Below are 17,286 nucleotides of genomic sequence, written 5' to 3'. Positions count from 1 at the left end.
TCATGCAGTTTTAAAATCCTGCAAAATCTCCCCTGCCTTCCTGGGAGAACTTAAAGGCAGAAACAAAGCGTTATTGAATCTTGTTTTACCACTCATCATTCATTCCCTTTTTTATTAAACAATGTTTACAGTTGAGCACCAACTATGTGTCAGGCACTGTTCTAGGCACCGAGGGCATAAGTGAAAGAAGAGACAGAAATGTCTGCTCCTGTGGAACACAAACACACAGATTGATCCTAACTAGAGGCGAGAGGACACAGTAAACAATCCATAAGATACATGAAATCCTCCCATATAGTTGGGTAGACAGTGATATCTGACTCTGAAAAAAATACGGAACAGAATACAGGAGATGTGTGGAGAGGAGGTTGGTTTTGATTTCTGTAGTTTGGAGGGGGCAGGCAAAGAAAACATGTTTGTATAAAGAAAGTGAAGAGTTGGCTCTGCCACAATCTGAAGGAAGAGCCTTCCCGTTCCAGGAGGTGGCAGATGCAAAGGTCCTGGGGCAGGAGTGGGTGTGCAGGATTCAGAGAGCAGCAGACGAGCTGGAGAGTGGAGCAGAGGAAGATGAGGATGGACAGGAAAGAAGGAGGTGGATTTGCGGGCCTCCATTGTTATTGGTAACAGTGTGGTTCTTCCTGAGTTAGATGGAGAGTGGCTGGGAGATGCTGACGTGATGGCATTTAGATTTCAGTAGGGTTAGGACCACTCAGGCCACTGTGTTGAGGACAGATGAAAGGTGGAGGGTGCTGAGGCAGGGATGCCAGTGGGAGACCAAGGCAGTATTCCTGGTGCGAGACGTTGCTGAGTTGGAGGGCATTATGCCGAGTGAAGTCAGTCAGACAGAGAAAGACAGATACTGAATGGCATCACTTATACGTGGAATCTAAAAAACACAGCCAGCTAGTGGATATAAGAACAACAAAAGATGATGTAACCTGGATAAAGGCAGAAGTGAACTGTCGGGGGAGTACGTGTGGAAAGGGCAATCCGACAGGATCCGGGAATTTGCCAGTGGCTTGCAGGGAGGGCGTGTCTTCAGGGTTCTTTTGTCACCAACCACTGACAGAATGGTGCTGCCAATGACTAAAACAGAGATGCCTGAGACAAGGGTTTAAGGGGAAAACTCTTTCCTTTCCAGGGGGACACACATATTTCCAGAAGAAAAGTCATCCTTTCCAAGTCAGTGTGGCTGCTGAGCTCTGGGGCCTCTTCTGCACACAGGCTTTTCTGAGGGGTGGAGGGACCAACGGGCAGGGCTCTGGACACCCCGTAGGGTTGCAGTCGAGAAACACGAGCGGTAGAACTAGAAGCTGAAGACATAAAAACAAATTGGTTTCTACCATAAAGTCTCCCCAGTAGGGCAGGAAGGATCTTACTGGGGTAATGGAATCATTCTGAAACGGATGATACTGATGGTTGCACAGCGTAGGAAACACTGAAACTCGTTGGCCTGCATGCTTAGGTGCGTGAACTGTACGGTAGGTAAATTATATTTCAATAAGATTGTTCAATTTTTTTGTCCAGCAAGCACTTTTGTATCTTTGTGCCTGTAATGGAGTAAGGTGGGGAGATACATGGTGTACCCTGCTGTGAACGTCTTCCGACGTTGAGCGGATCTGGTACCCTCCCCTCATTTCATGATGCCTCTTCACCGAAACCACAGTAGCATCAATTGTGACCCTCATGCAGTATTTGGTTTCCAGAGCACGGGAACTAAAGTCTGGAAGGCTCCCGGTAGTGAGGTAGATGGAAGGATGGGTGGGGGCTTACCACTTTTTAATGTCACTGCTGTGCTTCCAAAACTGCTGCATTTCTGTTTTATAAAAGCCCGCTTATTCCTGCTGTGCTCCACAACTGTACCAGCTGGACGCTGTACCAGTTGTAAGTCTTCTCCTAGTTTAAAATTAAGAAAGAAATATCGCTTCCAAAATAATTATCTGTGCAAAGGGTGGGCAGTGATGTAGTGTATTTGAGTTCTGTAGATGACCAGCCTGCATCATGTCAGGCTGGGTCAAGGGAACGGGCCGGATCCTTTCCATCTTCCAGGGACGCCTGAAAGTAAAAGTAAAATGAAACAGGACAGGAGAAAAACGTGATAAAATGGGCTTCGTTTAGTTTACATGTGCTGCTGGGTATTCACAGGCTGTACTCCCGATTCTCTTGGAAAAGCCGACATTCTTGTCTGTCTGTCTTTGTGCTCCCGTTAAAATACAGAATTAGTGTGTGGTTCGCCAGAATGGATGGGCTACTCAGTTAACTATTTCCCTTTAACTCATTTGTTTCCCTGTAACTCAATGCTAACCCTCCAAATACCTGTTTTTAGAGAAAATTCTGAGTTGTTCATAGATTGGTAAATCAGTTGCATGCTTTTTCCTTTCCAAGGGAATACCATTTTGGGGGGATGTTTTTGTTGCTAACCCCTACATCTCCCCAGAAGAAATCCACGATTGTAGAATGGGTAAAATCAGTAATTTTTGCTGGTAGTGGAAAGGCTGTAATAGAGGTTGGGGTAATTTCTCTATTTACTTATTTAAATTCTCTATACTGTCTTTTTCCCTGAGACTTGAGAAGGAAAACTGGCTTCAACCTTAAAAGTTAACATTACAAATATTTTAACAGACTAATGTATACTGTCCTTTATATGTAGTCCTTCTCGACTTTTTGTCTCTTTATGGAGAAAATGGAAGTGGTGGTCCTTCCACATGGTGAATGGCCTTCCTAGGTTACTCCTGGGGTGAACGGCTTTTCTGGCCACCAAGCCCGCCAGACCCTAGGGTCTCTCCCGTTTCAGCCTCAGAACACAGGTGTGCAAACGTCTGTATTCATAAGGACGTTTGCACATGTGACTTCAGACACGTGGAGACTACCTGTCAGAGACGGAGCTCCTCCAGACACCGATGCAAGTTAAAGCTGTCAGTGAAAGCGGCTGACTTAGGAGGTGATGCAGGAAATAGGGGGCTAGAGGAGATGTGTAACCAGGAAAAGCAGGCAGAACCCAGAAGGCACGTTCTCGCGCTAGTTACCAAGCCTTCCTCCTCGTGGGCGACTCGGTCCTGGCTGCAGGCTACTGGGGGCACGCGCGCCTGCTCGTGGGCGGGGCCCGCCCATGGGCGTGGCCTGCTCGTGGGCGTGGCCTGCTCGTGGGCGGGGCCCATCCATGGGCGTGGCTGGCTCGTGGGCAGGACCTGCTTGTGGGTGGGGCCGGCTTGTGGGCGGGGCCTGCTCCTGGTCCAGACAGAGGCTCGGGGTGGGGAGGCTAGCATTTAAACGTCAATGGAATGCGTGGGTTACCAAGAGCATCTGTGGTTCACATTTTGTTTTTATTCAGTTATCTACGTGATTCCCCTTACAGAACGTATCTAATGTATTTTGAATTGTGGTGTAAAATAAGTAGATTAATGGTTTCATGGACGGAATTTGGTGAGATCATGAAAGGAGCCCCTGTGTTCCTGGATGGTCCTGGTCCTGGTCCTGGTCCTCCGTAGGACAGACTTAACAGGTGGAGACAGACAGGCCTTTCCAGGCTCACTTTCCCCTCCGGTCCCATCACCCTGCCCAATATCAGATCCATTTCACATTATTGTCCACTTCTCTGAGTAAGAACCCGTTGATTATTAAATAACAGAGGGCCCAGACACACCTGGAATCAGTTTGGAGTGACAGCTGTGCCAAGAGAAAACATAATCTGGCATTAACTGGCATGTAACCTTTTCTCCATCATGCTGCTACTTAGGGACAGGGCAAAAAAAAATGTGCATATGTTGCAGGTTTTGTGTTGGAAATACGTATTACTAGGACTACTGCCTGCTACAAGGCATTATTTACAAGTTTACAGAATCTGGGAAATAAAGTGCCATGCACACGATTTCTGTGTGTCTGTCAGTAAAAGAAGGAAGACTGACAGTTTTTTTTTCTTTGAAGTCTGGTCAGTTTACAGTGTGTCAGTTTCCCGTGTACAGCATCATGTTTCAATCACACATATACATACATATATTCCTTTTCATAATCTTTTTCATTATAGGTTACTACAGGATATTGAAAATAGTTCCCTGTGCTCTACAGAAGAAACTTCTGGTTTACGCATTCTATATACAGTAGTTAGTATCTGCAAATCTTGAACTCTCAGTTTATCCCTTCCCCTCACCGTCACCCTAAGTTAGTTTACTATGTCTGCAACTCTGTTTCTGTTTTGTAGATAACTTCATTGGTGACTTCGTTTTTTAGATTCCACATACGTGTGATATGATGTGATTTTTTTTCTTTCTCATTCTGTCTTAACTTCACTTAGAATGATGATTTCCAGGTCCATCCATGTTGCTACAAATGACATTTTATTCTTTTTATGGGTGAGTAGTATTCCGTTGTATAAATATACCACATGTTCTTTATCCAGTCATTTGTTGATGGCCATTTAGGTTGTTTTCATGTCTTGGCTATTGTAAATAGTGCTGCTGTGAACACTGATAGTTTTGTGGATCCATTTTTTTTTTTGCCTGTTTCCAAAAGCAGGCACACATTTGCTTGGACATTTGAGATAAGTCAATGTCAATTTAACACTATGAAATTATATGCTTTTAAGGGATCTCATAAAGAAAAAAAATCCACCTCCTGTTGTTATTAACTTAATACATCCTCTAATGTACATAATCCAGTTGTGAGTCACTGCCTTCCGAATTCAAAGTTTCCCCTGCATCTTTTCCCCCTTATTTCCCCATATGTATAGGATCCCTTAAAAAGGAGAAGGCAGACATCACTGTTTCCACAGTGTACAAGTATCAGACTTGCTGTCACCCCGTGTACGTTACAGAGTGTCAGTAACAGAACAGATACAGTGGGAGACCTAAATTCCCTGTCGCTCCAGAGGGACCCACGACTTGTTACACTGTTGGGCAGCTGCTCTATGTGTGCCTGTCTATTGGCAAGACCGCGCCCAGCATGTGTCCCCAAACTAGCTCATGGCTGGAAATTTGCCTGCTGCCCACCGTCTGCACCTTCCCTAAGTTGTTCTGTTGATACTGCGGGGTGACACTCTTATCTCTTTCTTTTCTTTCGTCCTTTCTTTCCCTTTCCTTCCTGCTTTCTTTCCTTCCTTCCTTTCCTTCTTTCTTCCCATTCTCCTTTCCTTCCTTTTCTTTCTTTTCTTTGTGTGGGGAAAGGAAAATTATCCCAACTGCTGTGTTTAGAAAGAAAAAAAAGTTTAAGTATCAGAACCAACCTACTAATTAGTTGGAAAATGTGAGACTGGGTATATCAGTGCTTTAGAAATATACCTGCCTTTGGTCACTGGCGCCTAAGAGGTAGTCCTCTGATTCATTTTAGCAGAAGTTTGTTCCATGGACATCATTTGAGAAAATCAAACACGTAATGAAGTTAACATTCATCTTCTTAAAGCATTATCTTGTTCCCCTCTCTCTGTGTACACATACACACATATACTTGTTAATGGTCTGTGTATACATACATATATATAGTATACACATATATGTGTTAAGGATTATTTATTTATAAAGGTCTCTTATTGAGGTATAGTTGATTTACAATGTTGTGTGTGTTTCAGGTGTACAGCAGAGTGATTCAGATATATATACGTGTGTGTGTGTGTGTGTGTGTATGTATGTGATTTTTTTTTCTCATTCTGTCTTAACTTCACTTAGAATGATGATTTCCAAGTCCATCCATTTTGCTACAAATGGCATTTTATTCTTTTTATGGGTTTTTATAGTATTCCATTGTATAAATATACCACATGTTCTTTATCCAGTCATTTGTTGATGGCCATTTAGGTTGTTTTCATGTCTTGGCTATTGTAAATAGTGCTGCTGTGTATATATATACACACACACACGTATATATATACTTTTTCGGGTTCTCTTCCATTAGAGTTTATTACAAGATGTTGAATAGAGTCCCTGTGCTGTACAGTAGGTCCTTGTTTCTCTAATTTATATATAGTAGTGTGTATCTGCTAATCGCGAACTCCCAGTTTATCCCTCCTCACTTTTCCCCTTCAGTAACCGTAAGTGTGTTTCCTCTCTCTGTGAGTCTGTTCCTGTTCTGTAAATAAGCTCATTTGTATTATTTTTTAGATTCCACATAGAAGTGGTATCATATGGTATCTGTCTTTCTGTCTTACTTACATCACTCAAGCATGATCATCTAAAGGTCTCTCTCTTTCCCGCCATTTGAACGCCACTCCATTTTTCATCTGACTTGGGGGTGGGTCTCCATACTTAACAAATGGCATCGTCTGGAAACCTGGAGGGGTCTGCGTCATCACAAGTGAAGTTAAGGTCCCTCCCAGGGTGGGCGGAAGGGCTCCCTTCCCATGAGGTTTCACATCACTGCGACGACAGGCCTGCACTTGTCCGGGGCTGACAGGGGACTCTGCTCGGCATCCTGCCCACTGCAGGCCCACAGTGCCTGTCACTTTGCCACTTGTGCTGTTAACCACAAGAGGTTCAGGGACGAAACCTTAAATCCGTCTTTCTGAAACCCAAATGTTCCGCCTTCCTTTGCCAAAAGCACCACATATGATCGTTAATCAGAGGAACTATTTCTAAGGCTGAAGGTGGAAATCCATGCTAAACACTGAGTGTATCTTGCCCTGGAAATCACAGGTCGTAAAAGGAGCTGGTACAGCCCTACTCCTTCACTTATGTTTGAAAGTGTGCTTGCCTTCTGCTTTCTGAGGTGTCTCTGAAGACGCCTGGGACGGCTGTAAGGGGGGAGAGGATGAAGCAGAGAGAAGTGTGATGGGGAGAAATGCTCTCATTTAAGCCTCAGAGAAGGGGATGGAGGAGCCCTGGTCCTGTGCTGTGACTCTGACCCTCTCACCCTACACTCTTGAACTAGTGAATTAGACTCTCTGATCCTCAGTCTCCCCATCTGTAAAATGGGAACAAACTGCTAACATTTAAAAACCAAAGTAGAACTGTATCTTATAAAATCAGGACTAAGCAGTAGTCTTGTCTGGTTTCAGGAAGCTAGATGGTGTCACTGCTTTGGAAAGACTAGGTCAGCGGTGGGGAATCTGGCCTGTGGTCCCTGAGTGACCTGCTGCCTGTGTCTGCGTATAACATCTCACTGGCACAGAGCGGGGCTCATTTGTTTACCTCCTGTCTACGGCTGCTGCCAGGCTGCCAGGGCGGAGTGGAGAAGCTGTGACGCACACTGTGTGGCCTGCAAAGCCCAGATGTTTACCGTCTGGCCCCTTACACAAGGTTGTCGGTCCCTGCACTAGACTATTAGGACGGGCACTAGACTGTTAGGACGGGCATGTTCCCCAGCCAAGGGCCTTCCTTACCGGTTTACTTTGGGAGGGACAGTGGCCCATCGTTACAATGATGACATGTGATGCATGGAGAGGTGTGGCTGGGGTGCACCGTGAGAGCCTCCAGTCCTTGTCCTCCCGGCTCTGCCCCCAGTTACGTGAATGACCTCGGGCAGGTCACTGCACCTGTCCAACCCTTGCCATCCTCAGCAGTTAGAAAGGAGGCCAAATAAATTACAGAGTCCTGTAAGGCTTTATCAAAATGTGGAATCCGGATATACATGTAATTTTTTCCACATGCAAACTTCAAACCCCATTTCTAAATTTTAATACAATTAAAACTGTATGTAAACTGAAAGAAAAGATTTTGCATAATTCAAGAAAGTGAGCCTACTTTATTCCGTAAGGTAGGGACCCATTTCACAAGGCAGTGAATGACTACAGCTTGGGCGTTCACTAGGACTGAATGACACCCTTCTGGTGAGACTGGCTCTCTCCTCCGAAGTTGGCCGTGACTAGGGGACAAATGACGAGCTGGCTTACAGAGGGTAATTGGGGCGATAATAAAGACATGCTCTCTGCTCTTCCCTTTTGACTTTGTAATTTACAGGTGGTTATTTTTGGGAGGAAGAGATTGGGGTTGTCTCCTCGGTAACAGGAGTATGCCACCTTGGTATGGTGAACGGTCAGACGGGCTTTCCTTTCAAGTAAGCGTTTAGCAAATACTAATTCAGTTTTGGAAAACAGTTTCCTAATGTTTTCATGAATTACGTCGTTTCGTGTTTTATGATGTTCTGTGAACCGGATGGTGTTATTCTGGATTGTCATCAGCACATCTAAGTTTGAGAAGTCTTTTCTGGGCGGTGTGTAACGATGCGATGAATGAGGTGGATCAAGGAAATGATGAAACACGTAATAGAAGCTGCTTTCTCAGACTTGGAAATTCTTTAGAAAAGATGATTTTGAGCTTTTCCCATGAACCTAGAGTATCTAGTAGATTCACGTAGCTAATCTTCAGCAGACACGTCCAGGGGTGTCACTGAAGATGCCAATGGCTGCGATGATCTTCACGCAATTCATTTTTCTCTTGCTTTGAGGTGGTGCTGAGCGTGCCAGCCGGCTTCCCTCTCAGAAAGGGCGGCAGCAACCTGTTGTCGGTTCGGGACTGAGTCACATGATGGACGCTTTGAGTCTCTTATTTCGAACGGGGAATAGCACTCCTTTGATTGTACTTCACATTAGGATCTTGAACGGTTTATCCATTCCCAGTGACAGGGCTTAAGCCTGAAACTGAAGTATCACCTTACAAAACGAAGTCAACATTCGGGCAAACTCTGTTGTTCATTCAGCAAATGCAGCTGGGCACCTGCTGTGTCCTGGGCACTTGTCTCAATGCTGGGAATACAGAAGTGAACGAGACAGATAAAAACGCCTCCCTCTGGGAAGCCCTTATTGTCGTGAGTGGAGGCAGACAGCAAATAAAACATACAGTAAGTCATTTGGTTGTAAGGGCCTTGGAAAAGAGCAGAGCAGGGGAAAACCACAGTGAGATTTCACTGGTGAGGCGGGGAATCACATGGAGCCGTTCTGAGTAAGTCTGGTCGACCAGCAGTAGGTAAAGAGCCAGCACGGGAGTCTCTGGGGGAAGACATTTAGGCAAAGGCAGTGGAAAATCCTCAAGTAGCATCCTGGTTTTCATCTCCAATAAGTAACATGGGAACCGGTGTGGCTAGAGCAGCGGGATCAGTGAGGGCGGGGAAGGAGGTCTGGGAGGCCACATGCGAGAGCTTCCAAGCTGCGGGGCCCCAGGATGTGCTTGTGTGGTGAAGAATCACCACGGCTGTGCTGAGACAGGCTGGGAGGACTCTGCAGCGATCAGGGAGAGGACAGCAGCTCGGCCTGGAACGTTGTTCTGGTGAAGACAGTGATGTTCCAGATAGATTTTACAGGTACTGCCAACAGGATTTGCTTGAAGAATGAGAACCAAGGAAGTCTACCACCTCAAGGTCTGGGGTGGGAGCAGCTGGAAGCAGGTGTCTGTATTTCCTGAGAGGGGTGTCTGGTGGGGTGCGGGGCTGGGAGGGGCATGACTCTGGTGTTGTACACGTTACTTTCAGGTTGCCTCCGAGACCTCCAAGTGGCGCTGGTGGAAAGGCCCTTCTCTACCTGAACCCAAGTTCAGGGGCAAATTTTACGTGGAAGACGTCCTTTGAGACTCATCAGCACAAAGACTTTTTTTTTTAAAAAGTTGTGACTGGCTGAGTCCCCTAGAGAGTGGGTGTAGATGGAAGGAGGCCCCCTGCGCCGAGGCTGGACTCCCTCCCGTCTATAGAGATGATGGGATGGGGAGGATCTGGGCCGGGGGGAGGGTGGTGGAGAAGGGACCAAAGGCAGATCTGGTAGGGCGTGGAGTCACGTGGGGAATGTGACTGAAGGCAAGAGCAGTGACCGTGTAGGTGGGTGACTGAAGGCGAGAATGGTGATCGTGTAGGTGGTTGGGGTAGGGCTTGCCAGGAGCAAGCAGTTTGCCCTCACACGGAACCAAGTGAGGCTTACCGCTCTTGGGCGGCTGCCACGGTTCTCAACTTCCAGCCTGTGGAGCATCAACTTCACGACTGTGTGTGTGCTTTACATAAAAACATGTTTTATAGGAAACGTGTATGTGTATAGTTACATGAACACTTAATATAGGTTACATATATTTAACATGAACATCGGTGTGAGCCCCACCCAGACTCAGTGACTCAGCATATCTCAGTGTCAGCCTTGGGCCCTCCCAGAGGGTTCCTGATGTTGACTGAGAACCACTTGGTCAAAAATATCATGGAACACACTTTGCATTAGCCATTGGTCTAGAAAAATAACTGCAATGTTTTTTTTTAATTGAGCAAACCACCAAACCTCCAGAACTTATTTATCATACAGACATGCAACAGATTTTAAAAATAATTCATGTTTCCATCATTCCAGAAACAGAAATGATCCCAAGACTTAAAAACATGGGTACTTCTTTCAGTCTTCTTCATTTATATCAAGTTAGATGTAACTTTGTACCTACGATGCAGATGGTATGACAATTAGAATTACTGACAGCATTTTCCTGGGAAGGCATCTTGAAACAAGCCATCTGTAAATCATTTGTGGTGAGCGGCATCCACACTTGCTCAATTTGTGGCCAACAAAATGAAGGAAAGACCCTCAGCTTCACACACACTTAGTCATCATTTATATCCGTCTTAAATGGAGATTTGTGGAGTCATCGCTCCAGAACCTCATCTCTCTCGACAGTGGAGAAGGTCTTGGTTTATGTGGCAACCTAGAAATGGTGGGATTACAAACATGTCCAACCGTCATCCGATTTGTAATGTGGATTCAAAAGGTGGTTTGTGTTGGCTGCCATTCCTGTGTTTTGATGCAAGAATCGAAAGCTACAGGCCTGTCATATGAAAACAGTGGCGTGTGAGCTGGCCCGAGCTTTCTGTCTTGATTTTCAGAATTTTCAAAGGCGTTTTGACTTCGCTTACTTACTTAATGTCAACCAACTTAAATGGAACTTGATCGTGTTTTACAGAAATCGATCAGTTTTGGTACAGTGAACATTGGCTGGGTTGCAGTGCTGTGCAAATGCTTGAATGACAGGTGTGGCCCCAACACATTTCTCTTGTACACTGTATTTCAGTTTGAGGTTTAAAAAGGGGACTTAGTGTGTGTTTTCAGCTGTTCTGCATTTAAAGGGCAGTCTTCCTGGGTTGACTGTGTTGTCATTACACGTGCAGAGACGGTGGCTTTGTGGTCATCCTTGGTACTTGAGTCATGTGGCCCGTCTTTCTCCTGGGATTTCAGACCCGTCCGCACCACCGGCTCCGGCCAACCTCCGGCTTGCAAACTCCAGCATAACCAGCGACGGGAGCGTGACGGTGACAGTCGTCTGGGACCTGCCCGAGGAGCCAGACATCCCGGTGCACCACTACAAGGTGTTCTGGAGCTGGATGGTCAGCAGCAAGTCACTTGTGCCCACGAAAAAGAAGAGGAGGAAGACTACAGACGGGGTGAGTGCGAACTCGGAGGACGGGGGGCGGGGGGGGCATTTGAACTCACGGCACCCGGTGTGAAAGTGGCCTCAATGAACCGAGAAGAGGGGTGGATACAGGAGAGGTTCCCATCCCCTCCCGTTAAACGGCGGAAGCTCAGAAAACAGGACCATGCCAAGCACGTAGCCTTCTACATTTCAGGTGAGAACAGCTGAATTTAGTCCGCTGACCTGCTCAGATCCAAATGGCCGGCATGAGTCCAGAATCAAAGGGACAAAACAGTGTCCAGCCATACATCGTTCAGAATGTCCTGTGATGGACATGTTAGCTGTCTTGGTGGGGGGCGGTTATTAGGTTTATATATTTACTTACTTTTAATGGCAGTGCTGGGGATTGAACCCAGACTGAACCTAGTTCTGAAATGCCCATGAAAACCCTGTGCTCTCCCTGAAAAGTGATCCCACATGACCCAGAATTATCACGAGCATGTGGCTGGGCCACTGGAATTTCAACAAGGGATTCACTTACATGATTCAGTGCTCGGCAATTTCAGATAACGATGCCCTTCATACAGCACACTGCACGCCTGAGACTGGACTGTTCTCTGCTGGGAAGCATGGGCTGATGTCTGGACACATTCTTCCCTTCATAAATGTTAATGTCACCCCCTGCACCATTTATACACAAGCCGCCTTTCAGCCTAGGGGCATTGTGATACCACACACACTATGTTGTGACAAACGTTTTGAATTCTAAGAGAAACACAGTATTTCTCTTAATTCTAAGTTCTCATAAGGGACTTACTATGTTATTATACCTGCAAGTCATAAAAAAAAAAAAAAAGCTTTAGGCGTTTTGCCTAGTCGATTTTTCTCACAACTTTTGGGGGAAATTTACCCATAGAAGATTTAGAATAAATATCAAGAAATATAATTAATGCCAATTAGTAACTTTTCCAGGTCTGTGCTAACACAAGTATCCACTAGTTTGTTTGAAACAGCCCTCTTTTCTCATGAGGTGGCATCTAGGAGAAGGCTGGGGTGGCAGAATCACTCGTTCCCCTGCTACTGCAGAGTATCCAGTCATGGAAGTGGGAACACGATTTCCAAAAAATGTGTCTGGGCCTTTCTGTGATGTTTACTTGGCTCCCTGGGGAGACTGGGTTTTCAGCTGCTGAGGACTTAGGAAAGTTGGTGATGGGAGAGCGTGCAGGGCGCACGGGCTGGGAGCTGGTGTGGCTGGTGGGGCCACGGGAGGCGATGCAGTGAAGCTGGGCGGCAGGAAGGCGTGGGATGGAGTCTGAGCACCCTCTCCCACCTGCAGGCCCAGCGCGCAGTGACCCTGGAGCGGCTGCAGCCCGACTGCGACTACACGGTGGAGCTGCAGGCCGTGTCGTACTGGGGCCAGACGCGCCTCAAGAGCGCCAAGGTCTCCCTGCAGTTCACGTCCACACGCGCCGCCCACAACAGTAAGTGCCCCCCCCATCCTCCTCCTGACGCGGCCTCCCACCAGCCCGCGCCACGTCACGGCCCCGCGCAGCCTGAGGGCTGTTTGATTTGGAGACTTCACATGGAAAGTCTTCACACCCACAGCTGTGTCACTGTGTCCTTTGAAAGATGATGCAGGAAGGCTTTACCTTTGAGTTTTCTTAAGGTTTTTATCTATTTTATGTGCAGTATTTTGGTGTCAGAATTGAAATTTGACACGAAAACACATCTCAGTATTTTTTTTGTTTTGCATTTTTATGGAGGGACTGGGGATGGAACCCAGGACCTTGGGCGTGCTAAGCACACGCTCTGCCACTGAGCCGTACCTTCCCCTAGAAAGCAGGCCTCATGCTGACGAATGTGTGTATGTACGAATCTGGGACCCTTAGGCAGAGGTGACCTTGTTTCTCAGGAAGATCCCCACCGTTCAGCTGTTGGAAACTGTTGCTTCCCTCGTAAAAACACGACACGCCCCTTTTTTCTTGGCTTCACACAGTGGCCACAGTTACTGCCAAAGGCCACCTCATACTCCCCTGGGGGCAGGGCTGGGTCATTCCAATATCCGTTTTCCTCGTTTCCAATGTTTCTAAGCTAGTCTGTTTGCCGTCAACTGGGCGAAGCAACAGGAGAGTCTTCTAAGATGCTCATCCCTGAGCCAGCATGAGCTCCTCGGGGTGTCCGGCTCGGCTCCGAGGTGAGGCTGCTGGAAGGGCCGCGGGGAGGCTCCCGGCCAGGGCTCTGGGGACGCGCGGCTCGACGGCAGCCAGGGCCAGGCCAGGCCCTGGTGTCTGCCTTTGCTCGTGGCGAGGCTGGAGGGCCTGGGTCCGCCTGGGAAGCTGTGCTGAGCTTGTCTGCGTGTAGCAGAGGCCAGGCTGGGTCTGCAGAGTTTGACGCAGTGACGGCCTGGAGTCACCTCTGGCCACGCACAGCGCAGAAACAGGACCCGGCGAGCAGGTCCTCGGGGAACGGTGGTCTCAGAGAGTTCTAGAAACAGCGCTTCCTTCCGACGTGAGAAACAGTCCTTCTGGACAGTAAATGGATTGGAAAGGTCTACTATTTCTATGTATAAATCTGGGTACGGTGCCCCTTAGACCTAAAAATTCTCATGGAAACATTTCTATGTATTTAGTGGCTTAATTTTTTTCCTTCTTTTTTTCTTTCCTTCTTTTTCCTTTCTTTTTTTTCTAGTAGCTTTATTGATTTTTTTTTTAAATGTAGTCCTCCATTCATCAAACTGTCTAGTGGTGCATTTACTATGTTCTACAGTTCTATACTCTTTTATAGTATAAACACACGCACACTGTACAGTGTATCCTATACAGACTACGTGCACATTATACAGGTGTACGTACCGTGCATTTGTGTGTGTGTGCATGTACAGACACACACATACACGCACACACACATTACTGCCTGTGCTGGATGGAGAGGCCCCTCTTCAGGTGCCTCTCTCCAGAAATGCAGTTCATTTAGGAAGCCCTTTTGTCTAACCTCCGATTCTTTGTGGGATCTGACCAGTGCTCTCCCTTGTTCTGGCCACTGTCAACTTTCTTATTAAGTTGAAATAATCTCCTAATTAGCACCGGTTACCACTCTTTCTTAAATATCCCTTGTGTAGACAGCTGCCAAACTGTTCTTTAGAAAATATTAGTCATATTATGGATTTCTCTGTCTTCTCAGTTCCTCTCTCAAGATCAACACCTACGTCTTCTCTTTCCCCTCCTCCCCAGATCTCATCCTGTACATTTTCCCACTTACTCGTCGCCACGTTTCTTCTCAGACTCAAACCCCTTAAAGTTCTGCTTCTCCCAGAACCCTGCTTTTCTCTGCTGGTGGTGGGTTTCGTCTGTTGTGTGAAGTAAGTTTGCCTTTTAGTCTCCTTCTGGCTTTTGCAATAAACAGCATTCCTTCCCTGTTACACTGGCGTGGGATTGCAGGCTCCCACAATTTCCTGTGTGTTTATGCCCACAGCCAAGAACAAGGAGAGAGAAATCCACAGTGTGAGATTGTTGAGGTCACGTCACCTGGGGCCTCGTCATGGTCCAGCCCACAGAGAAAACTGTTTGGGACTCTGGGCCTGCACCGCACACCCAGGGCCTCCTCCCTCTTTCCGGGCACCCCGCACAACCCCGTAAGCGGCTCGGTGAGACCCTCTGTAGTTAGTGCCTTCTCCCAGCCTCGCAAGCGTGATGACAAACCTTCCTCTCAGTTTAGGTCCTAGGGTGCCACATCATCTGAACGCCTCCTCGGTAAGCCACACAGCTCCCCGCGGACACAAGCTCACCTGTGCCCTCACCATGTCTGACTTCTCTGTCCTCTGTAATCTCGGGTTAACTCCACCGGGTGGGCCCGGCCCCCTCGTCTCCTGTCCTCTGTAATGTCGGGGCACGGTCCTTCCTTTCACACGTGGCGGACTCCACCGTGTGGGTCCAGACCCAGCCCTTCCTGACCTTGAAAAGTAATGCACAGAAGCAAGGTCTCGCCTAGGTCAGAGAAGAGGGACTGTATGTCTGTGTGGCCATGCAGCCGTAAGCATCGCTCCAGAAGTCCTTGTGCACCCAGGCCGTGAGGTGTTCCCTCTCTCACCTGCAACCTCCCCAGCTCCTCTTCATCGGGGAGGCTGACGCTGAGTGTTGGTCACTTTCTAACCCTCTTTTAAAAGTAGTAACATTTTACCTGACATGACAGTGAACCTACTAACTGCTTTATGCTGGCAAGTCATGTGCATTCAGAAAAAAAAATATATAAAACAAGGAAGTAACAGTGCAAAGTTCCAGCATAACACATACGATTTGGGTGTCAGGAAGCTTCTGGAAGGGACTGGCTTTACAAAGGATCAGGCAGCATACAGCGGAGTGTCAGCATTTGATTTCTGACCCCATGTGATGCATTTGATTTCTGACCCCATGTTGATACATAATCTCAGAAACACTCTTATATGACTTTTACAAGAACAATATATATCATATCTCGGACCAACTGGAAATAAGGAGTAATTACAGCTTCACAGTGTGAGCAAGGGGAGTTCTGTTTCTCAGGGAGGACAGCAGTAAATGTCAGCATATGAATTACTTCTTGAATTATACTTTCCAGGTCTGCAGGCTACTAGGTGTTTTACTGATAAATATTTCTATGCAAGCAAAGGCTGCATGTTGACCCGGTTTTAGAACAGGGTCCCTTGAAGGAAGAAAGACACAATACTGTCGTTAGTGGAAACATGACTTGCCTTTTTGGAGGCAGGAGGAGTATTTCCAGGGTTGACAGGTGCCGAATGTTTTACAGAGTTGCCTCATGCAACTGGAACTAAATAAAAATGGGGCAGAGAGAAAATGGTCTGAATCTCTTAATCTGTAAGGTTAGCAAAATGCTGACATTCAGAAAAACAGCCTAGTCGCTCAATTCTCTTAACTTTTAGGACTATTAGAGGGTATAAATCAGACCTCATACCTTCTCAGAACGTGAAGAAATGGCTTGTGTTCCATTTCTGTCTCTGGCGGGAAGTGGCGGACACACTCAGTCAGGGACACCCTCCCAGGACTGAAGCATCACTTCTCTGCCTTCTGCATGTGGCTCATCCATCCATTTCTGTGCTTGAATGATTTCAATAAAGCGACGAAGTTTCAGTCTTGAGATAGATAGATACTTACAAGTATGTTCTTACGTCTATGCTGGAAAATGGAAGTGTGTACGGGATGTAAAGGAAAGCAGGAAGACAGAATTCACAGAGATTAAACATGGTTATCTAAACTGTCTTGGTTACCCGCTGGCGAATTCTTAACAACACAGATTATGAAAGGCATTAGCCGCATAAGTGGGCTTGTGAAAAATCTTACACAAAAATGCTTCAGGTGCAGCCAGCAGGACTCTAGAACTCCACAGTGGGGCCAAGAAAGGGATGCGTTTTGCTCCGAAGTCTTGTGAGTCTTCTCTGAGCCCCAGGCTCCTCCTCTGGGCTCCACGCTAACTGTGCTGTGTCCGCAGGGTGAGGCGCAGCACCTCGTAGCAAGCAGTCGCCTTTGACTGACTTGACTGGGATTTAGAGTAAGACTGACTTGGCTTGGCACAGTCCTGGTATGGAGCTCCTGAAACTCCTGGAAATTTCCTAAGTGATGAGACTGATACAGGTGCCTTTTGTTGTGTGAATGAGGTGGTTTTTGGAGAGCATCTAAGGGCTGGTGTTCGGCAGAGGAACCAAGGAGTGATTGGAAGGTTGGAACCTTCAGCCCCACCCCCGCCTCTCAGGAAGGGAGAGGGGCTGAAGGTTGAGTTCAGTCCTTAGTGGCTAATAAATTAATCAGTTGTGTCTGTGGATTGAAGCCTCTATGAAAATCTACCAGCATGGGGTTCAGAGAGGTTCCGGGTTGGTGACCGTGGGCTGGGAGCGTGACTCGCTCTGAGCATAGAAGCTCCACCCCCCTCGCCTGGACCTTTGCTCTCTGTGTCTTTTCCATCTGGCTGTTCCCGAGTTATATACATTTTTTATAATAAACAGGTA

General features: G+C 47.0%; 1 protein-coding gene and 1 long non-coding RNA gene across 3 annotated transcripts in view; one reads left to right on the top strand and one right to left on the bottom strand.

Annotated features, from left to right (window-relative positions):
* ANOS1 (anosmin 1) overlaps nucleotides 1-17,286 on the top strand; it is a 163,057-nt gene that overhangs the window by 125,950 nt on the left and 19,821 nt on the right. For both annotated transcript variants that reach the window (XR_012067469.1, XM_072956008.1), the window contains exons 7-8: nucleotides 11,117-11,322; nucleotides 12,628-12,772. Coding sequence is in view for 1 of the 2 variants with exons in the window: in XM_072956008.1 (XP_072812109.1) it covers nucleotides 11,117-11,322; nucleotides 12,628-12,772 (351 nt within the window). In the remaining variant the exon portion in view is untranslated. The remainder of the gene's footprint in view (nucleotides 1-11,116; nucleotides 11,323-12,627; nucleotides 12,773-17,286) is intronic.
* On the bottom strand, nucleotides 1,860-16,494 carry LOC140691833 (uncharacterized). The gene is made up of 3 exons (XR_012067476.1): nucleotides 16,239-16,494; nucleotides 16,018-16,094; nucleotides 1,860-2,055 (listed from the first exon to the last, which is right to left on the bottom strand). It is a non-coding gene; the product is annotated as an uncharacterized lncRNA (long non-coding RNA).

Source organism: Vicugna pacos, chromosome X (assembly GCF_048564905.1).
Source record: "Vicugna pacos chromosome X, VicPac4, whole genome shotgun sequence".
NCBI lineage: Eukaryota > Metazoa > Chordata > Mammalia > Artiodactyla > Camelidae > Vicugna > Vicugna pacos.
The sequence above is the reverse complement of the archived record's forward strand: the minus strand, read 5'-3'. Positions and strand labels throughout refer to the sequence as shown.